The sequence below is a fragment of the Acomys russatus genome, chromosome 10, assembly GCF_903995435.1.
Source record: "Acomys russatus chromosome 10, mAcoRus1.1, whole genome shotgun sequence".
NCBI lineage: Eukaryota > Metazoa > Chordata > Mammalia > Rodentia > Muridae > Acomys > Acomys russatus.
In genome coordinates, this window is record NC_067146.1 from 40,199,222 (window position 1) to 40,227,013 (window position 27,792).

Consider the following 27,792-nt stretch of genomic DNA (forward strand, 5'->3'; position numbering starts at 1 on the left):
ATCAGGAAAACATCCTCAGCCATCATACCACTTTGTATTGCACAGAAGTTCACACCTACCTCATTCACGCCTCCTCCTCTCAGCAGCGAGCAAATCCCACCAATATAAGCTGCCCCGCTCCGGCTGCTCTCAAATTGACTGCCCCTTTTAGGAAAGGAAATGAAATGCTTACTGCTCACAGTTTAAACATCCAAGCTCCTCTCATAATTAGTTTATTTTCTAATTTGTTTTCTCAACACATACTGTATATTCCCAAGGTAAGGAAGGGATGTGAAAATTATTTACACACGTGATCAAAGGAAAATGCTTCTGACAGTTGTTTCCCCACATGATCAATAAATATCTTATATGGAAATATATTTATTAAAAATGAATTGCTGATAATGGTACTTTGAGAATACAAAAATCACTTTTGTAGAGTGTTAGCCCAAAATAAATAACTTAAATATAATTAATGATAAAGTATCAGACATTCCTATACTGAAGAAACATCAATAAAATAATAAGTCTATACTCTTCAAAAGTATAACATCTAACAGAGACAAAGGCTGAGAAAATCTTTCAGCTTACAGACTATAATTAAACACACTCTGAGGCACTGTACTGGATGCTGAATAAGAGAAATGTAGCTATAGAAGGGCATTAAGACAACAGAAGAAGTCTGAGCAGAGACTATGAATTATGGAAGAATGCCACATGGTGTTAATATTGTTTTTAATGATTTCCTGTGTTATTTAAAAGAATGTTGTTATTTTTAAGAGACTACATGAATGACTCAAGTATTTGGTAGTAAATGCAAACTGACTGTCTCCAATGTATACCTGAAAAGGAAATGAGAAAAAACGCAAGTCTTGGGTTTGGTAAAGCACACAGGCAATTTCCTTATGGAATTCTGGAAACTTCTCTCTAAATTTGAAATTAGATAAAAATTAAAAATAACACCCAAAGTACATCTTTCACATCTATACATTTGTCCTCAATAGCTCTGATTTTAGATAAGGTCTTAAAATTCTACAGACTATATTTTGCTGTTCTATCAATATCTGAATTACTAAAAGAAGGAACATGTGTGAGAAAAAAAGTAGACAATAAATTCTGGAAACGTAGCTCTTACCTCAGAACCCAAACCAGAAAGAAAGTGACATTTTAAACATGCCAATTTTTAAAAATATAATGAATTATTTAAAATCCTCCTTATGAATGCAATAATACATTTACTCAGTAAAAGCTCTAGAAATAGGAATGCAATAATAACTCAATCACTTAAATCCCATGAAAATTTCAAACAATCTATATTTCAAAATTTCTTCCAAATGCACAGCTGCATCACATCATAATTGTATTATGGTACAAGGATGCATTTCAACCGCAAGTAAGACAGCATTCCATGTAGAACCAGAAAAAGGACAGTATTTTAAAAGTTACATACGAGAAAAGATGAACTGCGTCACTCTTCTCTTTGATAAAATCCCTCCTGTATTTCATAAACTCTCGCAGGGTGACCAGTGGGTTTTCAGATATGGCAAACTTGTTGTCAGCAGCCCAGGTTTCCATGGCAACCAATACTATCCTAGTCTTAAGTTGGTCTTTATATATCTAGGACAGTAACAAAATGAACACATCGGGTACACACGTGGTAAGATCCTTTCATGGTAATGCCTTTGTTTTAATTAAAGAAACAGTGTTTTTAAAAGAGGTCATTAATTTCCCAAATTGCACGTACTTCCCTTAAGAGAACATAGAATCAAATTATTTACCATGGAAAACCCAAAAAAGAAAGCAAATTTTAGACACAAGAGGGGTTTTCTTTTAACAAATATTTATGTTCAATTCAAGGCTTTCCCCAAGTCCATTTTTGGCACCCTGGATAAATAATTTATGAACTCTTGTGTTTCTCTAACAACAACAACAAAAAAAAAAACCCCATAACAATAAACCTTCTCTCAGGAAGTGACTGCTACACAACCTGTGTGGTGTTGAGGACAAGGTGGACAGAGGAGTTATTTCGGGGGTGGGGGGCAGCTTGGCCATGGCGTTGGACATTTCTGGAAAGGCGTAGCTTCTGCACTATCTCTGTACTGATTTCCAGAGGTACACTGTCTCTTTGCTAAAGCTCTGTCTTTCCTTTACGGTGTTTTACACACACACACACACACACACACACACACACACACACACATACACACACTGCAAGCATATCTTTGGCCAGCCCTCTGGCCACAGTGGAACTCGGGGGAATGCGAATGTCAATGCCTCATTACCCGTTCACTAGCACCAGGGGGCCATGCTGAGCCGGGTAGGTACTCACCATGTCCGCCATGTTCACCACAGACTTTGCATAGGTGTTTGTATGTACAACGGAAAGGCGGTGCTTCTTAAACTGAAAGCAACACACAACAGGAAAGGATGTTCAAAGTCACCAGGAAATAATCATCTTAGGCAGAAAACAAAATGTCAGAAAAATTCCTAAGGCTTTCTGTCAAAAACCTCAGCATAGAGCCTTGTTCTTTCTTTAACATGAAGCGGGAAAGCTGAGGCCTATAGATAAAGATGGCCTTACTTCACCTGTGAGATCAAGTTCAGCTTAAGATACTTACGTGTGGTGCACACGAGGCTCTGGGTTCAATCCCAAGCACGCCCAGTCCTAACAGGTGTTAGGAGCTGTCAGACATGCAAGGAGAGACGCAGCCAGAGATACCAAATGCAAACATACCTAAGACTTTACAAGCTCTACGAGGTTCTAGAGTAAGAAGAAACCTAAAGTACACGCCGCGAGATGTCTCAGAGTAAATGTGGGTCACATGTTTGGCTTGTTTGGCCTCACTGGTGTTCAGAAAATCAATTTCAATCTTTTTAAAGCGACACCCTCACACGGCCAGCACTGAAGAGAGGCAGTGGGTAAGGCAGGTGCCCATGCTCCTGGGAACAAACCGTCCTCTGTGCCCCTGGGAACACTCCTAGTGAAGTACATTGGGTCAAAAACCAAAAACCAAAACAAAACCGGAAGTGAGCTAGTTGAGGAAAGAAGGGTATTGCTAGCAGAACTGGGAGAGGAGAAGAAGGAGGTAAGAGGAGAAGATAAGGGGCAGGATGAAGAGGGGGGAATATGATGAAAATACATTACACACATATGAAAGTGTCATAGCAATCTCATTATTATGTATAGGCTATATATATTTGGACTCTTAAAAATAATAGCTAGTTACTTCCACCTAAGTGTGTTTTCTATTTATAAGTTGTTCCTGGTCAAAAATATGCTTGGTTGGGCTTCCTTACTCTTCTCTAAGCTCCCCTCCTCAGTGTGTGACTGCTTGTGACGTGTGGTTGACATCTATATAGGTAGCACAAACGGGCAGCTGCTGATACTTCGAGCCTGTTTGCTTTGGGGTACTTTTATCTTTACTCTACTAAAATTGTCTCTGAGCTTCAAAAAGTGGTGTGTGTGTATGTGTATTGTGTATGTGTTTATATGTATGTATGTGTCTGAGAGTGTGTGTATATGTGTGTGCATGTGTGAGTGTGTATAAATGCATATGAGAGTGTGTTTGTGTATATGTGTGAGTGTGTATGTGTGTGTAGAGCATGTGTTTGCATGTGTGTTTGGTGTATGTACATATGTGGATATGTGTGTTTGTATGTATGTGTGTGTTGTGTGTGTGTATGTAGGTGTATGTGAGCATGTGTATGTCAGTGTGCCCATGTGTATATGTTTGAGTGTGTATATGTGCATGTATGTATATGTTTGAGTGTGAATGTGTGAATATGTGTGTGTGTGAAATTACACAAATGATTATTCTAAGTCATAACATGATGAGATTTTGTTTCTTCTAAATGTCCTTTTTACACACACTTAGAAGACACATACACGCACGAAGACAGAAGGATGTTCGGAGGTGAATCTTACCATGAGGTGATCATTCACGATCATGAGTTCAATGTACTTGGTTTCGTCCTCCACGCTACGAGGAACTCTAAGAAGCTGTAACACAGTGAATGAAGACGGCTGAGTTTCTAAACTTAGCTGCAGAATCTAAAAGCGTGGAAGGAATCAATGAAACAGAATTTCCCTTTATACTCCAGCATTAACTTTCTAAACTCTCATCAGTTTTCTTAGGTTTTAAGTAGGAAAAAATGTGTATGGTTTGAAAAAAAAACTCTGTGAAAATTTTAAAAAAGCATAGACTTGTCCTCTCACGTCTACTCCCAGCACATTATTGGTTTTTTCCCCCAAAATCTTTACACAAATACTATTAAATATACAAACATGCTTTATACAATGATGCCCTTCACGCTTGTCTCCATCAAAACATTTCATTAACAATGGCATGGGAGAGTGACATGGACAGAACACAGTTCCCATTTAGGTCACTCCAACAGTGCTTCTGAACGTGATGGGACTGGTACCTTCCTGGGTTGTCTCCACATCTAGGAGTGACCTACATCTGGGGGTTCATATGATCCCCACAAGCTACAGGGGCACAGTCAGCATAGCGCCCAAGTGGTCTTGAGATGTCTTTAGCTGCCACCTCTCTCTGCTCAACAAGTTCTCTGCACTTTCGAAACCACAATCCATCAACACTATGGGCAAACGCTACCACGGCAGCTATCCCCTCTGCCCATTTATCACACAGTCATTAACAAGACCTGTGAAATTGACTTTTCTTTTATGTCATGGTTCAATAGACTTTTTTTCAGTAACTCTTGTTCACTGGCCCAAGGACTCTTTCTGTGATGAGGGCACACCATCAAATCAAACCAGAATCAATACACGAATGTTTGAGGGCTGCATTTTAAACAAACTAAAAATATACTGCCTCATAAATTTTTGTCTCTTTCTAAGTGTATTCCCTAGTCTTCAAAAAAAAAAGAAAAACTCTTACAGCACGAGTTTCAAAGAGAATGATGGACTATATTTTTGTATTTAAAAACCTAAGCCGAAACACTAAATTGCAACCAATAACAACTTTAAAAGAAAAAAGATAAGAAAGAAAATCCAAGTAAGACAAGCTCTTCTCTCCTCCTTGCTCACTGTGGGCTGACCAGTTAATCTAGCAGACTTTCCAATTAGTCCCAGCATTTTTCTCAATGTCTGGGACTTTCACTTGAACCACAGGGTATCGCAGTAACTCAGTTTCATGGGTCCATAAAAAGTCGAGGGTTCACCTTCTTAGCAAATGACAAGAAGTTGAGATGCTCATAAAGCACTTTAGGGCACATATAAGAGGATATTTCTCCTACTCTGTCAACTCAGAATTCATAATAATAAACATCTTTGTAAATTAAATCTTCATGGGAATCGTTTTCACCTTAATGCAAGATGTCCGTGTGTCTGTATCTAATGAACATATTTCAAGCCTAGCTAGTGGTTTGTGGAGTATGCTGCATTCAGAGAGTATGTGTGGCTAGAGACATCTGAGTGACACAAGCCTTTGTACATCAGAATCTCAGTTCTTCCTCTTCTTCCTCCTCCTCCTTCTCCTCCTTTTTTAGTTTTTTTTTTTTTTTTTTTTTTTTTGAGACAGGACTTCTCTATGTAGCCTTGGCTGTCCAGGACTTCCTGAAACTTAGAGAGCCACCTGCCTCTGCCTTCCTGAGTGCTGGGATTAAAGGCGTGCACCGCCACAGCCAGCCCCAGCTCCTTCTTAAGCCGTGTGCATGCTGTCCTTCTCAGTTCACAGGGATCATAACAGTACCTTCTTACTAAGGATATCATGCAGAGCAAATGTGTTAATATCCCATCAAGGTCTTTAGTTAAACAGCTAAAGTTCTTATGAAATGGCTATGTACATACCAAGTTTTCAACAAAAATGAACAACTGTAATTCACTTTTTTAAAAAAATCTGTCTGAAATACATTCTATTTTACCAGTCATGGAAACTTACTATTCTTGTAATCCCAGCACTAGGGAGACTAGGGCAGGATGAATGCTGTGAATTTGAAGCCCACCTTGGGCTACAGAGTAGGATCCTGTTACAAACAAAACAAACCAGCAAACAAAAAAGCAAAACAGCTGCATTCACATATACCCTCCTACAGACCATTGGCACCATTATTATAATGGGTTGACTCTGACAGCCCAGTCTTTACTCATCAACTTTGTGACACAGGACAAGTCATCTTCCAATGTGACAGCCACAGGAAAGAACAGTGCCTGCCCCTGTGGTACCTTATGGACAGTTGCCATTACTGCAACATCCAGGTGAATAGTGCTAAAGCTATGTCCTCATTTATATACTAACGTCCAAGGCAGCTCAAGTGAAAAAAAAAACCATGTTTTGTGACTTCAAAACTCATCAGGAATAGCAAAGAAGAGCCTGTGATGTGACTCATATCTGAGCAAGGAAAAAACTTTGTTTCAAAGCAGAGCCCTTATGATCTTCAGAAATGAGGAATCCATAATCCTCCATCTTCTGGTCACTACGTGTAAAATAATGCATCCCATAGCTACCTTCATCCTATCATTGCTGCCTTCATCCCATCATCACTGCCTTTATCCCATCATCACTGCCTTTATCCCATCATCACTGCCTTCATTCCATCATCACTGCCTTTATCCCATAGCTGCCTTCATCCCATCATTCTGCCTTCATCCCATCATCACTGCCTTCATCCCATTGCTGCCTTCATCCCATCACTGCCTTTATTCCATCACTGCCTTCATCACATCACTGCCTTCATCCCATCATCACTGCCTTCATCCCATCATCACTGCCTTCATCCCATTACTGCCTTTATTCCATCACTGCCTTCATCACATCATCACTGCCTTCATCCCATCACTGCCTTTATTCCATCACTGCCTTCATCACATCATCACTGCCTTCATCACATCACTGCCTTCATCCCATCACTGCCTTCATCCCATCATCACTGCCTTCATCCCGTCGCTGCCTTCATCCCATTGCTGCCTTCATCCCATCACTGCCTTCCTCCCATCATCACTGCCTTCATCCCATCACTGCCTTCCTCCCACCACTGTCTTCATCCATCTGTCACCTGTTCTGTTTACCACCACCCCTCCACACACACAAATGCCTACACTAGTTCACATCCCCCACAGACACTGAGCATAGACTCAAATGGTCACCAGTCGCCAAGCATTGTAAATATCATGGTTTACACCTGCAAACACATACCTGCCGTTTACTCCGCTTTAGTCTTGGCTTCAAAATAAGTTTTGGGGGAGTAATATTTACTCGTTGAAATTCTACAAGGAAATGAAAACAAACAGTGCATTTTTCCAGACTTATTCAATAGAAGGAAATTTTTCATTAGTTCTTTCTACTTAGTGAGTACATGAAATTCTAAGCAATCCTCTTATAGTAACTATAAATAAATATCTAATAGGTTAAAAACAACATACAAATGCTCAAACACACCTGCCTTAATTTATGTCATTTTTTTCATAGCCATCCTATGAAAAGCAACACATTCTTTCTTTAAAACCTGCTAAATAGCCAACCTGATTGTCACTTCCACCAGCAACCTTCTCTAGAGGCAGCAAAACAAAGAGGAAAATAGAAGCAAATATAAAACACTCTTAACATGACATATTAGAATGTTAATACAGGATACCAAAACTATGACTCAATTGTGTCCAATTCATAGACACTCTTCTCAGCCCATGACAAAATTTACCTAAGGCCTTGTTTGTTCATTCAGGGCAATGGGACTATCTGAGTCCTTCTAACTTGCAGGTTAGACTAACACACAAACTATTCAGGCATATAGATTCATCTCTGGATTCGAGGTTCGTTGTAAGGGAGGACTTTCTACAAAGTGATGCAAATGGATACAACTAGAGGGAAAAAAATCATCCTGAGTGAGGTAACCCAGACCCAGAAAGACAAATATGGTATGTATTCAATTATAAGTGGATTTTAGCTGCTAAGTGGTTGTTCCCACAGACATGATTATACCAGCAGCACAAACTGAACCTGGTGGGTTATTATTTTAAAAAAACAAAACAAAACAAACAGTTGGGAGAGAGTGGGGAGGGAGGAGGATAGAACTGGGAGGATTCAGGGGTAGAGTTGGAGAATGAACACGATCAAAAATATATGCGTGTATGAAATTCTCAAAAAATTAACAAAAACAATCTTAGAAACACTAATACCAGATAGGTAACTTTAGGACAATAAATATCATCAGTAAGAAACAATCATGGTGCATTATAATAAAAGGATCAGTTCACCAAAAAGACTAACACTTCTGCCAATCACCCAGCAGTGCCTTAGAGCCTTCAGAGCAAGTTAGAGCTCCAGCCCCAGTTACACTACAGAACTCAGCTCAGCTGTGGTCAGGCACTTGACTCTCAGCAGTTGTGGGACCATAAATGTTCACCCACAGAAACCTCTGAGCCACAAATACCCAACACAAACAAGAAACCGTAAATACCTTAAGTGATCACGTTAGTCTTTTTCATGTAATTCAGCATGTCTGGAAGGAGCTGAATTTATTTTTGTTATGCTTGGTGCTAGAGACTAAACCAGGGCCTCGTGCAAAACCAGCTACAGTGAATGCTAAATCTGTGAGGACGGATGCTATGCTGGCCCCATGGATTGGAGGGGTCACTGCTAACTTGTCTGTTTTTCCACAGTTAATCTAAGCATTGGATACAATCTAGTAAGAATCTAAGAGGGATTGTAGAAACTGACAAATTGGTTCTAAAGCCTGTATGAAAATGCAAAGGACCTGGAAGTGCTAAATTAATTTGGAAAAAGGAAAAAAACTGAAGGATATATGGTATCTGATTTCAAAATACACTATGAAGCCATAGTAAACAAAAAAGTAGATATAGGTAGCTAAATGAATGGAGTCAGAGGAAGAGACCCATTTTCATACTTTATGACAATTCAAATAATTCAGCATTAGCAATACATCTGACAAAAGCCTTTTAACAAGACTATGTAATCGTTTTTGTTTTTTTACTTTTGGCTGAGATCAAATGTAGAATAAGCAAATCCTTCCATATCAAAACAACTGAAAGAGAAAACCATGACTGATGACTAGTAAGCATCCCCTATATATCACCAGTCAAAAAAACTGTCTGATCAAAGCACAATGGCATAGCACCATGCACACTAGACTGGCTGGCAGCCACATGCACCACAGATAATCTTGGTATCTGGTACTCGAGTTTTGGAGCGATTACCACTGCCACATGGTGCTGATGTAACAGGAGAATGACATAACCACTCAGAAGAAACCACTTGACAACTTTTCATCAAACCTTTTCCAGAGTAGAATCCTTGGACCAATAAAATTTCCATCTCCTGGAGACATGCTGGAAATATAATAATCTCACAGCTTCTGAGGATCAGTGCTCAGAACTGACCCAAAATATACTACATTTAAAGCCCTGGGATGAGGCCAGCAGTGTGTGGCTACCAGCGTGCCAGGTATGTGGTAACAGGCTGAAGACTGATGACACTGATCCCTAAAGGCTACACATTAGGCTTCCCAGGCCATTGTAGGGTGTTTACAGGAAGAAATAAAAACATGCTTCTACAGAAAAAGAAATGAAGAGAGCGAGAAAGACAGGAAGGGAAAGAAAATGAAAAGACATATATGAAAATGTTCAGGGTTACTTATTACTGATAGCCTCAAACTGGGAAAACCTGAGTGTCCATCAACATAACTAATAAGAATTGCAATGTATTCATACCACAGAATACACTCCATGATAAAAATCAATAAATGACTGCTACTTTTGATGGCATAAACCTCAGGTATATGTTAAGCAAAAGAAACCAAATATGATAACAGTTCTTTATGTTTGACGTCCTACAAAAGGCAAGACTAATCAATAGGAAAAATGGGCAGAAAAGAGATTGCAGAAGCAGAAGGCAAGGAGTGGGAACTGTACAAGAATAAAAGTGTTATATCCCAGGGGGACACAATGAGCCCAGTGGCACACACAGTTTCCAAAGTGTCAACTGGTCCACGGAAAACAACATCTGCTGTCTCCAAAATGTGGTCTAAGGAGCAATATTCCCAAGACACAGGTCATAGAAAATAAAAGGTTCTATCGTCAAACAAGCTGGTAAATGTCCGATTATATTATTTCTTTCTCTAGGAAATGCAGAACAGCAGGCAAGATCAAGGTCGTGGTGGTGCCCCAGAACTCTGTTCAATTTTATTAAATCTAAAGTTTAACACACACACACACACACACACACACACACACACACACACACACACACACACACACTTCTGACAATTTCTTGTTTTGTTCTAGTTTGTCATGGTAAAGCACAAGTAATCTTCAAAGCCAATGCTACTCTTAAAATTGACTGTGGCAACCTCTGATTGGAAAACAGGCTAGAAATGCACTGAGCACAGAAGGTCACAGCTGCAAGGCTGCATGAAGAAGCTGGCATAGGAAGACCACCGCAAGTGTGAGACCAGGATGTACTACAAAGTTAGACCCTGTCAGGAGGCGGGGGGGGGGGGGGGGAGACACGCCAAGTAACCTCCATAATTATTTTTGAAAAAGAACCCTGAACAAAGCTTAAAAGAATTGCAAAGTTACATTGTGCCATTCCTATATTGAGTCTTTGGTGGGGAATCTTTATTACGTTAAATATTAATCAATGCTTATTGCTTCCAGTAAGACCTATTACACTGTAGCTTTATTCTCACACAGCCATTCATGATTTATTTTGTTCCTATAACTGGCATGATAAAAAGTTTCATAAGTTGGTGAAAGGATAGTATGAGTCTTTGTAAAGTAAGAGCGTCTGTGTGTGGATCCCCTCACTCTATTACTGTGCATGTGCTGTGGTTGGGGGCATGTATGTGCTACACCTCACATGGCTGTCATAGGACAGCTTTGTTGAGTCAGTTCTCTCCAGCTTTCATGTGGATTCTGGGGACAGAAGTCAGCTCACTAGTCTTGTATAGTAAGTGCCATTACCACTGAGCAATCTCACTAGCCTCCAAAATAGTGGATCTTCCATCCCTTCACCAAAATAGAAAGCTTTGTTGCTCTAAGGGAACCGCAGGAGGCCAGTGAGTGACAGGCTTATTCTAGAGAGGCAGGGGCAGTAGGAGCTAGCATTCACTTCGCTTTCTAACAAGACAGTATAAACTAATAACTGCTTTTCTGACATCAGTTTTTAATTTGCTCTTAGACTGGCCGTTTTCTCTTGCTTTCTTGTGACTCTCTTATAGCAGCCTTTCAAAGTATCATAATCCTTGCCCTTAGTGGCTAGCTGTGGGACCCTAGGAAAGGCAAACTGGTGTCTTTATTTTCAATCTACAAAACAAGACAAAAAAAGAAAAACCAAAAAAACAGAAACCAGAGTTATATTACCATACAAAGCTGTTGCAAAAACTAAGTTAATTAAAAGAAGCAAAAGACAAATGGCTCTTGTATAATCAATGCTCCACAAACACGGGGTCTTAGCACCAAGGTCAGCTCTGCTTGTCACATGACATGTGGACCTGCATCACCACTCAACGTTTACAGCGATTAAGCCATAAACATAAATGAGAGGAACATGTGTGCCAATTTCACAAGAAGCATACAATTATATAAAGTGTTAAACTATAATAGCTTGCTTAAAATGCTAGAGCGAAAAGGAGAGATGAAGAAAACAACACATGGGGGATGATTCATGCCTGTGTTCACGAAACCCTCACTTCACCACAAGGATGGATTTTCACACCATTTTCCATTTTTTCTCTACAATTATTTCTCTTCTAATTCCTCACGTCAAGTCTTAATTTTTTAAGTGTTCCTTCTGTGTGCCTAAACCATATCTTTCTGAATGTCTCCACTGTAAACAAGAAGCCAGTTTGCATTTTATTTTCTCATTTGGTGCAACTTGACAGCCCCTCTAAAACATCCCGAGCAATTGCCAATTATTGTTTAGTATATATACTGGTTCTCAAGTAGTAACTGAACAACTGGATTCTAATTTTTTAAAATCCTCAATATGAATGCCATACCAGATGGAAGGTCATCCAAGGGAAATTCAAACAGTCTGGATTTGTAAACCGAGTGAAAACGAGACTCCTCCTGAAATAACACAAAGGACAGAGACTGAGCACAAGTAAAGCGCGCATCTTTGGCTCCGCCAATCACAGACCACAGCTTCTCCAGGTCTACTGCACAGCCCTTACTTTTCACTGCATTCTTCTAGCGCTACAGCCATGATTAAAACCAAGATGCCTCACAGGCTTAGGAGCTAAATAGGCAGTAATGGAACGTAAATGAATGGCTGTATTTCCCCCAAGGGACTGTAAGACATCTAGGAAAATGGGCTATTGCCTGGCTCCTTCCATGATCCTTGCCCTTATTTTAGGAGCCAGATAGCTTAGGTAGGCAGTGATTGCAGAGCTACTAGCCGCCCTGGTGACACCTGTGAGCAAGGTGACAGATACAAGCATGCCCAGAATTCTGACCCAGACAGTTCTAGAAAGCAAAAGACAATGCAATGCTTTTTCTTCCAAGGAAAATTACAAAACATTCAAATGACTTCATCTGGTTGCATCTAACTGCTAAAAAAAAAAAGAATTAGAATGTCATGGTATGTAAGTTATATATAACCTCTAAAATGTTAGTGCCGTGCATAGTGATAGAGCTGTCTTAGTAGGTACACAAGTCAGATGGGTTCCCAAATAGGGTTGTTTAACAGGTAGCAAAACAATGTGGATACCTGTAAAATTACCTCCTCTGTAAACTTTTGCCCAATGTTGCATGAAACAAGGAAGCTCATTTGTATATGCAAAGCAAGGATTGAAATCTATGTGGTTTCCCTGTAGTCTATTATGGATATGTCCTTAGCCAAAGGCCAACAAGGCCATTATAGTCTAAATGTTATCCTTTCCTGATTTGTAGCAAATAAATGTATCAACTCCTAATAAAAGAAAATTAAGAAGTCCCAGGTTTCTGTAAACTTCACTGGCATCAAGCCTTGAAAGCAACATGCAGAGTAGAAAAATGTGAAATCTAGAAAAGATGGGCTTTTATCTGCTATGGATTGAATGTCTATATCACACCCCAGGCTCATAGCAGCCCATGTTGAGGGCTGGAGATAGAGCCGATGAGGAAACAGAGTTAAATGAAGGCTGGAGGACGGCACCCTGATCCAACCTGACTCATGTCCTCATCTGGAGAGAAGACATGACCAGAAAATTCTCTCTGCCAAATAAAAACACAGCAGGAAGGCAACACAAGGAGAAACCCCACAGGACGCCAACCTTTTGGCATCTTGATTTTTAGTGTCACGGCCTACAGAACTGTAAGGAAATACTTTCTGTTGTATAAGCCACACAGTCTATGCTATCTGGTGTGGTTGTCTAAGATACGGCACATGATGCGACGGAGAGAAGTGGTGGTTTCAGAACAGACTACAGGGAAAGTATTTCCAACATAAGAGTGGAAGAGCGAGAAAAATTAGATATTAAAAACTGTGTGCTTAATTTTCTCAGTACTGTGTGTGTGTGTGGTCATGGTCCTAACAATATAAACATATGAGATAACTGCCCCCCCCCACATGAACACTGACATTTGCATGGCAAGCAGAGCACTTACTTGGGAGGTCTCATTTTCTTCTGGCTCAATGAGATATGTGTGGTTCCCATCATAGAACATCCCACTGTCAAGTACAAGAAAATAATTAGACATGGCTATCAAGTCTCATCCAGAGCAAGATCATTTCAGGGTCAGTAGCACAGGAATAGTTATATTCAGTGCCTATTTCCCAGAGAGATACAAGTGAGGGAATGACAATCAGGATGTAATCTGAATAAATTATAATTTTTAAAAAAGGAAAAGAAAGAAAAGAAAACAAAAAGTAAACACATGATAACAAAGGAAGTATGTTAGGTAAATGTGAATTTCGTGATGGAAATCAAGAATTGTCGCGGGAAGATGGTGTGGGAGAGCCGAGAGAGAAGGCAATTGGTTTCTCCTGGGAGTTCAGGGCAAGGCTTCAGGATGACCACCTACCTACACTTGTACATAGGGCATTTCAGACACTGTCTGGTAAGAAAACCCTTGGCATGATCTAGGGACAGCAACAGGGCAACACGGTGGGCATAGAATGGCCAGGGACAGAGTAGTAGACACATCCCACCAGAGGCCTGGTGGCACAGAGCAGCTGTCTCTCCTGAGGGCCTTGGCTGTTACTCTGAGAGATAAGATTGTCATACCAGCTTCTAAGCAGAAGAAATAACTTCTCCCTGTTTTGTTTTATTGTTTGTTTATTGAGACAGAATGTCAGTCTTTCCCCAAGGCTGGCTCTAAATTAACAGCAATCTTTCTGCCTCTGCCTCCCAAGTGCTAGAACTCCAGGCATGAGCCCTTATGCATGGTTCTCCCTCATATTCCAATAATTATTGCAGCTACTACTGTGTTATAATATTCTTTAGAATAACAAGGCTAAAGGTGGGGATTGCTAGAATGGGTTATTATATCAATCCAAGAGAAAGAAGACAGTGGTAATGACAGAAGTGATGAGAACTGGCCAAATTCTGTGTGTCTGTGTGTCTATGTGTCAAGAGTATATATATACACTTGAAGAAATTTATTTCTTTCTGCCATTTAGGACTGAACCCAGGGCTTCACAGGCTAGCACATGTTATATCACTGAGCCACATGCTCAGCCTAGATATATTTTAAAAGTAGAACCAAAAAGATTGGTTGAGAAACTTGATTTGGACTTTGCCTGAAACATATCAACAAGGACTCCAAAGTTTTGACCTGAGCACTGTAAAGACAGCACTGACATTAGACAAAATAACAACAGCTGCAAAAGAAACACAGTGGGCAGTCCTAGCAGGCAGGGGACAGGAAGAAGCTGGAGGTGACTACCTGCTATTTAAAATCCTACAAAGGGTATGCCATAGTTACTGATCTATTGCTGTGAAGAGACACCATGGCCAAGGGAACGTATAGAAGAAAGCATTTCATCAGGGGCTGGCTTATAGTTTCAGAGTTAGTCCATGATCATCATAGCGAGAAGTATGGCAACAGGCAGGCGTGGTGCTGCAGAAGTAACTAAGAGCTACATCCTGATCCTCAGGCAGCATGGGGGAAAGGGAAGAGGAGAGGAGGGGAGAGACAGGGTGGGGGGGGGGACTGCCCTGCCATGGGCTTTTGAAACTTCAAAGCCCACCCCAAGTGACACACCTCTTCCAACAACAAGGCCACATCTAATCCTTCCCAAATAGTTCCACCAACTAGGGGCTAAGAAGGCAAATACATGAGCCTATAGGGGTCCTCACACCAACCACCACAGGGGCTTTGAAGGTACATATGGTTTCAACTCCTATTCAAAAAGGTCCTGACACCACTCTGGTTAAAATAGTGTTTCTACCGAAATCAGGTGTCAGAGCTGTGATCCTCCTCCACATTAACTTTTCAGTTTATGGTAAAAAATGCTTACATGACACCCAAGGAGTTCAACACAGAATATTGCTTGTCTCTCATTAATGATGTTATGAAATCTATTGGTTTCTCTGAGCTGGTCTGGCTCTATTTAAATTCTTTCATTCCTGCTAGAACATTTTCAACATGGTTTAAATTCTCACATCTCATCTGCACAGTTTTCAAAGATAAACGTATTTTCTAAATTTGGATGATACTGAATTTCATATTTATATATAAACAGTGCAGTCAGCAATATACTACAATATGATATATATATATATATATATGGATTCCCCTCCAAACAGACCTAATATGACAGACATTATTCTCTCTATTTCTGCTAGGAACTGGCCTCATCCATCTACATTATATAACCATTAACCTTTGTCAAAGTTCATATGGCAAGAGACTGCTTTGTTTATATACAGTGTTAGTATTTTTCTTTTTTTTTTTTTTTTTTTTTTTTTTATTAATTTATTCTTGTTACATCTCAATGGTTATCCCATCCCTTGTATCCTCCCATTCTTCCCCCCCCCATTTTCCCATTATTCCCCTCCCCTATGACTGTTCTTGAGGGGGATTACGTCCCCCTATATATTCTCATAGGGTATCAAGTCTCTTCTTGGCTACTTGCTGTCCTTCCTCTGAGTGCCACCAGGTCTCCCCCTCCAGGGGACATGGTCAAATGTGAGGCACCAGAGTACGTGAGAAAGTCGTATCACACTCTCCACTCAACTGTGGAGAATATTCTGACCATTGGCTAGATCTGGGAAGGGGTTTAAAGTTTACCTCCTGTATTGTCCTTGGCTGGTGCCTTAGTTTGAGCGGGACCCCTGGGCCCAAATCTGCCTATCATATTGTTCTACTTGTAGATTTCTAGGACCCTCTGGATCCTTTTATTTTGCTGTTCTCCCATGCGTCTCTCATTTAGAGTCCCAATATTTTCATAGTTTTTACAAAGTAGGCACAAACCAAGACCTACTCAGGAAGAGGGTATCTCTACTGAACTACCTTCATTAGAATGGCCTGTAGACATGCCAATGGAATATTTTCTTGAGAAATGATTGGCATGGGAGGGCCCAGCTTACTGTAGGCAGTACCACCCCTGGCCAGATGGGTCTAGGTTCTATAAGAAGGCAGGCTGAGCAAGCCAGGGAGATCAAGCAGCATTCCTCTATAATGCTGCATTAGTTCCTGCCTCCTGGTCCCTGACTTGAGTTCCTGTCCGGACTTCCCTTTAATATGGATGGATGGATTATAGTCTTTAAGATGAAATGAACCCTTTCCTCCCCAAGTTGCTTTTGGTCAGTGTTTCTTCACAGTAATGGAAAGCAACCTAGAATTATGTCTAATGGGAAAATCACGTGTTTTAATTGGTTTTTAGCAAGTGTTGTATAAGAAAGCACCATGAAGTAGAAAGATTCTGAAATTATCTGTACTTAGAAAATTCTGATTCCTCATAACATGCTCTTACTAACACAATAATTAATAATAATAATAATAATAATAATAATAATAATAATAATAATAATCAATGGTAAGCCTATAACAAGTAAACCTTATAGCTAGAACCAAGCCATCATGACACAGTTGAGCTAAATTTTTATAAAGCTGAATCAAAATAAGATTTTGAAAGGAAACAGCAGCCATTCTTGCAAATTTCCACAAGAGGGCAACAAATTTATGTTTGACTTCATTTTTTTTAAGAGTCTCATAGTTACAAGATTTTGTCATAACATCAAACATATATAGATCAAAATATTACCTATTAATCCTTTGAATGTGTACAAAAGTACCCTTGTTGATTCTATAGAAAGGTTTATTAATCTAATTTTCCCATTTTCTGTTATTCAACTAAATACAGCAAATCAGAAACATGAATAAGCCTCAGTATACACTTGGTCATTTACAAAAGATGAATTATGCATGAAGAGATATAGTCTATACCTAAACCATTTACACTGAGATAGCCTATCTCTTTTAATGTTCAGCAATATCTCTACAAAATATTACTAGGAACATTGTGTTCAGAAGTAAAACCATATTGGTAATAGTTCATCAGTTAAAAAAAAGTACAAAACCTCCTTATACCATCTAAGAAAGCCCAAATATGGTTGTACACAATCCTGTCAGTATGTGTAGACACATCACCAACTTTCCATTAACTTCATTCTGCTTAGGTTTTAAGTGACTGTTTAAAGGTAGATATAAAATGTGCTGAGTTAAAGCAACTGGGCAGGATCTGGAAAGGCATAGCTCCTACTCTCTTTAAATGACTGTGTAAAGGTGGAACCCAGCTGTTGTTTAGACTCCCACGTCTGGCAGACCCATAAACAGGCTCACACCGTCCGTCCTCCTGGTTCTCACAACACCCTGTCCATTTGGGAAATGGGGAAGCAAGTGAAAAGCAAAAAGCATGATGCTCACATTGTGACATGGCTGAGATTCTAGGAGTAAAAGAGAAAAGGGAAAAGGCCTCTGATTTCCGTGTCACTCCTCTCTCCAACACACATTTGCTGTAATAAATGTCAGGAAGGTCAAACATACTATCCCTAGCTGACAGCCATGCTGTGTTGAGATTAGCTATATCGGTTTTACTATGAAAATTATGTCCACATTTCTTTCTTTCTTTTTTTCCCCCCAAGACAGGGTTTCTCTGTGTAGCCTTGGCTGTCCTAGACTCGCTTTGTAGACCAGGCTACCCTCGAACTCACAGCGATCCGCCTGTCCCTGCCTCCCAAGGCGTGCGCCACCATGCCCGGCTCTCCAATATTTCTTTCATCTGGTAAGGAAATCAAAGCCCTCACATAATAAACACAGACACCATGTCATAATAATCTTTACTCAAGTGACATGTAAAATAAATATCCATTTACTTATCATAAGAAGCATGCGGAAGCTTTGCACTGCACAGCCACACAGCCTGCCTCTTCTAGCCATTGTCTTGGGTGGCAGTCTCTCCATCTACGGGTCTAATGCATTTCTCCCCAGAGCCTGGCCAGAGTGTCACTTGGGCCACTAGCCAAACTCTCCCGCCTATCTCAATTCATCACCACTGTAGATTTAAAATCTATAACTTCCACTGGAAGATTCTCTCAAAGTCTGTCACAGGGCCCACTCGACTTCTGCAGGTGACACACCTTTGGAGCCTGCGTGATCTACCTGTCCTTCAGTGCCAAACCTCAGCTCCTTTGCTCTGATGTTTTTTTGTTTTGTTTTGTTTTGTTTTGTTTTCATTTCTCAAAGAAAACAAGTGTGCCTATCATTTCCCACAAGATGAAGCCAGGCTGCACTGTGTCTCGGGACTCACACATGCTAAAATTGCCTCGTCCACAGGAGATGCTCAGTGACAGTTTATTAGATGAATAAGGCTACATTTTTAATTCATTATTTAAAAAAAAAAATCCTGTTATCTACCAATAAAACTTAAAAGTAATTTAAGTCCTAGCTCACTCTGTGTCCCGCCCCCGCAAAAGTAAAATAAGCCAGAAGGAACTGAATGATTTAGTCTAAATAGAGTGCTTGGAGATAGGTTGGTCTTCAAGAGGCCATAAAACATTTAAAAAAAAAAAAAAATCAAATGGCCCTGCAAGCATCATCTTCACGGATAGAATAGGGAGAGGTGGCTTCTGGGTTCACCATCAGCAAGCACTCCACTCGGAGGCGATGTGAAAGCTGTGAGAGGGGAAGTGAGGAGGGACAAACTTGTTCTGCGGTGCTTTCTGGGGCCCTGTGTGTCCTCCCTCGGCTGCTGTAGGTTACTGTGGGTCCCTGCTGAACAAGGATCTTCTGAGGTCCTCTGCAGCCTGTCTTTGTGCAGAGAGCCATGGATCTTCATCTCCTAGAATTTCTCTCATTCCATGAAAATATACGGACTTCAATCAAGGATAAGTGGGGGGGCTGAACTGGTTGTGAGGGGCTAACCATCCCCAGGAACAGGAAAGTGGCCCAGGCCACTCCTGCTTGAATCTAGATGAAACTAAAAACAGGTTTCAAGTATCACTGTACCGCAGCCTAATTTCAAGGCCCTGACTTCTGGAACGCTGAGACACTCTACTAGTACATTAAACATAAGGAAAAGCTATGAAATAGCAAATGTATAAATAATTAATGTGGCACTTACTGGAGTCCATGGCATGTTGACAGGGCAACAAATGAGGCAGGGTTTCCTCGGATCTGGCCCTGGTAGTAACAGTGTTCTCCTCCCTAGGGACAGAAAGAGAAGGCATTAGCCTGGCCAGCCAGGGACACCTGCTGTGTTGCTCTCACACTGCACCTCCATATATGCTACTCTGCACCATGTTCCATCACCCAGATTAGCATTATTCAGCCAACTCCAAAAGAATTATTCATAAATGTGCCTACCAAGCAGACACCATAGCAAAAAGCATGGTAATAAGGAGGGGCTGAACTTTGCTTTTATGCAGGCATTACCAGAAGAGCCAAGGTAAGTAGATAGCCCTTGCCCCAGGATAGCTTTAATAATCAACCCTCTGAGAGAATCAATGTTGAGCAAGACTGAGGTGGTAATTTAACATTCAGATGAACAAAAAGAAGCTAGATGCATTTGATAATCATTAGATTCTTGCGATGCAGGAAAATGTTTTTGTGGTGTTCTTGCTAAGTGTATAGTGTTCTTTCTCTAACTGGGAATTGCTTTCCTGGTAAGCAGTCTAGGGGCAGAGTTTTAAACAGTTCCATGTCTTCGGCAATTGGTCACATCAACTGAATTCAACTAAGGAACTTGTTTCTTTCTGTTTTTCTTTCTCTCTGCCCTCCACCATTTTTTTTCTGAGTGCTAGGATTAAAGGCATGAGCCACACGCCCTGCTAGGAACTTTAAACACCATTAGAAAGGAAATGGCATTCCGACGATCTGGCATCCTATGGTGCTGTCTTTAAATATTTGATATTGGGAGCATGGTCTAGAGACCACAGCAGTATGGAAGGGATCACAGCTTCTTAGAGACACAGGCCCCACGCCCCAGCAGACCTACCATATCAGAATCTACATTTTAACAGTCTGTAGTGATTTATATGCACATAAAATTTTGAAAAGCTCTCCTCTAAATCGCCTCTCCCATTCTCCAACTAATTTATTATTCTGTGACAGAGAATTTCTCATTAGATTGTTATAAGATTAGAAAGAAAAAAAAAAGAGTAAGCCAGCATGGACTGATGGCATGGGTAACTGAAGGGGAAATGTTACCTGCTCTAGTTTTCCTGAAAAAAACTAACCCTACTTATAATTCCCAGTACTTGTAAACAGGTGAGAATAAGAGGAGGAAGACACAGGAGAGAGGCAGTGGGGCTGCAGGCCTGATGCCACTGCTCATGAGTAACCAACCCCATAGCAGCTAGGAATGCTCAGTCTCTGTATTTGCCAACTAGAGTGGATTATCTTGTTGGGCAGTTGTGAGATTAAGTGAGCTAATACACATAGGGTTTAGAACATATTTTGCCATGATAAGCACTCAGCATTTGCTGTCGTTACTGCTATTGTTTCTCCTTTGATTTACATACATAATCATATTAAATTCTAACATCAATCCCGAAAGAAACTGTCCCATCTCTACATTATTCAGGAGGCAGTAACTTTTTTCTTTTATTTTTGAGATTATAATATAATTATTTCACTTTTCCATTTGTTTTCCTCTTGCTAAACCTTCCATATACCTTCCTTGCTCTCTCTGGAAATCCTGGCTTCTTTTTTTATTAATTGCTGTTACAAGCATATGTGTATTTGCATATATATTCCTAAATATAACCTTCTTAGTCTATATAACAGTACCTTTATCTATATTTTCAGGGCTGACCATTTGCTATTGGAGAGTCAGTTGGTGTTATCCAATTGCACTTTCCTGGGGAAGACTCTATCTCCTACTTTCAGCATTCCTCTGATGCTCATAATTCTTTGTGTAGGGTTGAGGCCTTGTAGGCTTACCCCTGTCCACTTCAGTATGTCTACTCCTGTTGTCTTTGCTTGGTTCATGGTAAAGCACTCGTGTTGGTCAGTATTTATGACCAAGTATTTTCACATTACTGTGAAAAACAATCTCCCAGAAAACTCCATGATGCTCTGGCTCTTAGAAATCTTTCTGCAAGGTTTCCTGAGCCCTAGGTGCAGGAGTGCTTTTTACATGTATCCATTGGGACTTGGCTCCATTACTGTGTATTCTGACAGGCTATAACTTTTAAGCCTCAATGCTGTCTATCCTGGAAGGCACCAGGGAGAGATGCAAACTTTGGACAAATACAAACCCTGTATTATTTTCCAAACACTACTTATGAGTTGGACCTAGGGCTTGTGGTTTACGTACTTCACGTCTAAGCTTTCTCCTTGACTGGTTTACTTCACACTTTTATCCTACTCTACTATTTTTAGGGACAGGGTAAGTATAAATACTCTCCACTAAACTACAAGAATGGTGAACTCTCCATAGATTCCACTGCAAATGTGTGAGCAAACACGTGATTAACACATGACTCAGATAGCTCTTATTTTCTGTACGTATCTGATTGTACAAGAAATCAGAACACTAGCTTCATACAGACCGTATCGAAAAAGTCAATAGTCAATGAGATGATCTGTACAGAAAGAGAAGGCTCTGTTTAAAGCGTTTCTTTCCACTCAACAGCTTTCTTCCTCGGAGGTCTCAGAAGAAAGCAAAAAGATGAAAAAAGAAAATAATCTTTTCCATAATAACTATGGTATCAGATCAGAAAAGAACAGAACTCACCCATCACTGTGTGAGGATGGGTGCTAATGGAATAGGCTACAAGAAATATTTTATAAATTATTAAAGTCTTGTTTAAACACGCACCACTCTGGAAGCATATCTTAGTGTAACAGTAAGGAAGACAAATAATTCATTTTCTAAAGCCCCCTACTACACTGGGGGAGAGTTAGATGATTAGAAATAGAGAGTGATCTTCAATTAATTTTTAATTCAGAAAAAATGAGAGTCAATCCAAACACAGTATATGATCAGAGCCCATGTGCACAAGCCTAGCACTGCAAATGCAAAGAGGAACTCAGTGTGGTTGACTCATTATTGAATGTTTTTGTGACACTTCAAGAGAAGCATAAACAGGAGCAAGAGAGACCTCCTCAGCCCGGCCTATCACAGTTCAATTTATAAGGGAGAGACCTCCTCAGCCTGGCCTATCACAGTGCAGTTTATAAGGCCTTCAGTTGGTAGCATATGTAATTCATCCAAATAATGGTAAAAGGTCGTTTTACTTTTATAAATGTATCAGATGCTATTTACCACAAATCAACAATGACTTAAATGAGACAGTAAGGGAAGCAGGGGAAGTTAAGAGCACTGGTTGTTCTAGCAGAGAGCCTGGGTTCAATTCCCAGCACCTGTGTGGTGGCTCACAACTACCTGTAACTCTGCTTCTAGATCTGATGTCCTCTTCTTGCCATCATATGCACATGATACACATACATACATGCAGGAAAAGCACCAATAAACATTAGATAGATAGATAGATAGATAGATAGATAGATAGATAGATAGAAATAATGTTGATTTTCTTTTAATATGTCTGATAATACTTATTATAAATAAAATACTTCAATGTTAATGAAATGTCTTGATTAAATGTATTATATTCTATTATAAATGACCAAATTCAGTAATTTTATATTTTAAGAAGTATTTTGTCTATTATTTTTAAATGATATAAATTTAGATGAAAGTGCTAAAAATTTATACTGTATAAGGTAAAGAGTAAAACTACATCCCTCACATACACTATGAAAACCATAGTTACCTCCAATAGGATAAACTTTTAGAAAGAGTTTGGGTACCATATTAGGGATATACTGTGTCTACAGAATATCTATATAAGGATTAAATTCTAATAGCCATTCTAAAAGAAATCCTGCAATCCCTATACTGCTTACAAATACACATGTTTTCTCTTATATCTAAATGTTAAATTTTAGGCTTCTGATATGTGTGCTACAAGCGAAATTATCACAGAGGTTAAGTACCCAGTGAGTGATTAGAGAGGATGGACCATCTTCCAAGGAAGGAGGAATAGAACAAAGTGTTATGAAGAGATACAGAAGAAACTAGAATAAGAGGGGTAAAGGGGTAGGGAATGGGAGAGCAGGGGAAGGGAGAGAATATGGGGAGGGACAACCAATATTAAAGGCCTTTGGGAAAACCATATGGGAACCTCTTCTACTGCAGAAGCTCCCTAAAATATATGCATATATAAAAGGAATTTCAGTGGAGTCATCATATAATGGGGGAGACAATTCCCCAACCAAATATCTTATGCCAGAACAACAACAACAAAATGGGTTTTATCTGGTTGCGTTGCTGGCTCACAGATGCCACCCTCCTCCTCCTCCCCAAATATCACAGGCTCTTGCCAAGAGTATTGGTTGCTCTCCAAAACCTGATGGTAAGAGGCTATCGCTGAAGCCAACACTTATTTACATCATCAAACATGGAGACGCTGAGCTGGTGCCCAACTAGAAGCTTTGCTCCTGCTGTCCTGCACCAGAAGGCACCAGGCACGGTACAGGAGGAGAAAAGTAATCATCATGATCACTCAGCTAACTGCAAACACTGTGCCCTGCAACAGCAACCAACCTGCAACATATACTGGTGCAATAATGGCACAAGTGTTATGGGATTAATTTACTACTTTCTGGTTGGATTAAAAGCCGAATCCATGAGGTAGAGCCCAAACCTGGTTAAAGTATTGCTAAGGTGACCGAAAACCCGAGACTAGATAAGTCTTAGCCCTAGGGGAAAACCTAATACTATTATTCTATGAAAGGAACACAGGAGTAAAACAAGTCCTAAAGACATGCTGCCACACCTCTAGATCAGTGCATCACTCAACTAGAAGTATATTGTAAATAACCAAAAGAGCCACAACTGGATATTATGCAGACATGAGAGACTTTGAATTACTCAGTCCTAAACAGGATGCCTTCACCAAACCTCTCCCCTCAAGTCTCAGGAATCTATGCAGAAAAAGAGACAGAGTGTCAAAGCCAGGGGCAATAGATGCCTTCTAGACACAACAGGACTGATGCACATATAAACTCACAGAGACTGTGGCAAGGGTAGAAGAGTCAGAAGACCTGCACAGGTTCAAGCCAGAAGGGGTCCCAGCACTGAGACAGTAATTAGACACAAAGTCCCACCCCTAAGAAGCTATTTATAATAGCTGATACCTGCTGTCAAAGGTAAAATCCATTTCTCCAATGGACTGTCACTGGGTAGATCAACCACATTCAAGGGCAGGCCCCATGTTCAGGACTAGTAGGCCAACGCAAAATGAATTGAATCATATTTTTGTGGTTTCTGTGCATGTGGGGGGTGGGGGGATTTTGTGTATGTGTGTCTTATTAGTTTTTGTTTGTTTGTTTTCATTTTAGAGTTTGTGTTGTGGTGTGGATTTTTTGAAAGAGAGTAAGAGAGAACATGAAGTTGGGCAGGTAGAAAGGTGAGAAGTAAATGGGAGAGGATGAGGGGGGAAAAACACTACTAAATTATGTTACATGAAAATTTTTAAATAAAACAAAGAACTCCTTTTCAATGCATATCATTCACAGCATTTATCTTCTGATTTGCTCTTCCTTTAAAGCAAACTTGATCCGTTATGGGATCAATAATAACTCACTATAGTCCTGTCCCAAAACACAGTTGGATAAAATTTGCTGTTGTAAACAATGATGCAACAAACACCCTTTCATGTATTTGTATGTACTTGTGATGGCCTATACATAGGGTTAATAAATGTTGGTCTAGTGCCCTAAACAGCAATTGCATTTTAAGTTTCATAAATCGTAGAGACAAATATAATTATATTTCTATACACTCAATGCATTATGCTATACATTGCAGTTGAACATAAGAAACTGCATTCTATTTAAAGTTATGTGTTTTGGACCAGCAAGATGACATGGGGAGAGGACATGGGCTACCAAACCTGATAACCACAGTTTAATTCCACATGGTATAAGATGTGCTCGCTTCTACCACAGACAGAATTCTGCCTTAAAAAGGGCAAGCTTGGATGCAGGCAGAGTCTACTGCCAAACTCTGCCAACACAGGGTAAGCAAGTCCTCAACAGTTCCTGCCTCACAATTATGTCTGTCAGATATACTGGGCCAGAAGGCTGAAGATGATGCTCCAACATTATAGAGAGTTCTGGGTGACTGTTCAGGCAGCAAACTGTCTCTGTCGTCCTCTCATTTGGGAAGCTACTAACCTGCACTCCCTGTATACTCATGTAATCAATTTTATTCCTTCTCAAGTCTCTGATGGGGTTGAAGACCAGATAGTTTAGTTTTGCAATTAAGCTTAGTTGTTTAGGGGTTAAGATACTTTAGGTATAGATAGATCTTTTAAGTTGATAAGGATGAAATATGACAGATACTGATTTACAGTCAGAATTTTAGACTCACCAAGATAGGAAAGATGTTTTCTTTAAGGCTGCCAAATACAAATAGCCAAAAGACTATGAATGTAACATATATATAATTCCTGATTGTTTTGTGGTTCTTCTTGCTGTAGGTAGTTTATTGTATATAAATGTAGTAAGATAATGCATATGTAAAAAATATTTTTTAAAAATTTTAAAAATAAGAACAGTACCAACTTCTACGAGTTGTCCTCTGATCTCCACACACATACTATGGTGTACATGTATACACACATACACACATACACACACACATATAAACTGTTAGAATCACATGTTTCAGAACACTCATTGACTTATACCAACTTTCTCAAATCTAACTAAGTATGAAGTTTCTGCAGAGCTTCATCTGACATTAAGGAGCCAGCTGCTGTGGAAGCAGGCGTTATATATCATATATAATAATCTAAGACAGATGTTGCAGAAAGAGGAAATTCCAGTGAATCCTCATAGAGACAGGCTTTTTATCTGGCTGTCAGTCACAGCACTATTTCTTACTGTCCTTTTTCAAGACTAAATCCACTGTGCATAAAACGTCCTTCATACATCTTGACACAATAAACACAGTCAGAAAAGTACAGATGTTTAGTTTTAACTAATTAGATAGTACTATTTAAAAGATCTGCACTTTTGTGTCTATTTATTGGTTTCTTTGGACAAAAACTTATTAGAATTTTTTTATTCTAGGAAATCCAAAACAATGATTTATTTATAAAATTCAAAGTTATCCCACAAGCTCTCGAAAGGAAAATACAATTCATTATAAAAAAGATGATAACACATAAGGAAGTTACACAGCCTGGATTGTAAAATGATAAGAACTCAAAGCAGGAAATGCCCTGGAGCAAACCATCAGCACCAAGACCATTTGCCCCCTGGATCTTCAAGTGGAAATTCGGTAATGTTTCCAGCTTCAAAGGGACCGTTTCTTTTGAGCTGCCACATTCTCCAAAAGCCTTTTCAGGGCTCCTGCTTCTCACAAATTCCCCTCCTTTTCTAGATACTGTAATTTTTAAACCTTGCTTTATCTCCTCTTCCTGCATTCCTGTTTCTGTCTTATTTAATCAAGCAGACTATGTCTCTTTCAGATTAACATGTGCCTGATATATACTCATGATCCCAAGCATTTTTTTAAAGAGAGATGTGCTCTGAATCTCAGGATGCTCATTAGTAAAACAGACATCATAGCTACTGAAGATGCCTCATCAGGGGATTCTATCACATAACAAAATGAAGAGGGGATGACAGAAGAAATAAGAGAGAAGGAGACAGAGAGAGGGAGAGGGAAGGAGATCGGGAGAGAGAGAGAGAAAGAGAGAAATGGAGGAAAGACATTGACTTAAAATGCAAAATTATAAATGTCTTGCTTAGAGACTTTCTTTAGTTAGCTCTGAGGTGAAATACTAGTCCATGCATTTTAACAGACTCTCCATTCTCCATACTCCAGGATTACAGTAGAGAGGAGTGATGGCTCTTGGGCTGGTGTGATGGCTTAGTAGCTAAAAATGCCTACCACCAAGTCTGACAACCTGAGTTCAGTCTCTAGGACCATCACTGTGGAAGGAGAGAACCAACTCTTACAAGTTGTCCTCTAATCTCAAAACACACACAGGTCATGGTGAACACACACACACACACACACACACACACACACACACACACACACACTGTAGTAATGTTTTAAGACAACACTTAGTCATGCCTGCATTCCAAGAGTTTTTAAAAATCCTAGTGCCCAGGCCCAACCTCCAGTGAGTTCAACTGTTCTCTCTGAAGGTGGAATATGGGTATCAGTATGCTGTCGAGGCTCTAGGGGCCTCACTGTGGTGCAGTGCTTGAGAAACTGCATGAGAGAAAAGCTGCTCAATAGCAGGGCACCAAAGCTCACTCAGAAGTGTCATAGTGAGCTTGGAAAACAACAAATTCCCAGGATGTTCCTTGGGCCTTCT

At 39.9% G+C, this 27,792-nt stretch overlaps 1 protein-coding gene across 8 annotated transcripts in view; it reads right to left on the bottom strand.

Moving 5' to 3' along the window:
- Window positions 1–27,792, bottom strand: part of Adam22 (ADAM metallopeptidase domain 22) — a 221,883-nt gene that overhangs the window by 53,847 nt on the left and 140,244 nt on the right. For all 8 annotated transcript variants that reach the window (XM_051152033.1, XM_051152030.1, XM_051152036.1 and 5 more), the window contains exons 5-12: window positions 19,506–19,588; window positions 13,544–13,607; window positions 11,956–12,025; window positions 7,137–7,207; window positions 3,905–3,979; window positions 2,309–2,380; window positions 1,430–1,596; window positions 60–144 (exon numbers count right to left, since the gene is read on the bottom strand). In XM_051152033.1, coding sequence (XP_051007990.1) covers window positions 60–144; window positions 1,430–1,596; window positions 2,309–2,380; window positions 3,905–3,979; window positions 7,137–7,207; window positions 11,956–12,025; window positions 13,544–13,607; window positions 19,506–19,588 — 687 coding nt within the window. The remainder of the gene's footprint in view (window positions 1–59; window positions 145–1,429; window positions 1,597–2,308; window positions 2,381–3,904; window positions 3,980–7,136; window positions 7,208–11,955; window positions 12,026–13,543; window positions 13,608–19,505; window positions 19,589–27,792) is intronic.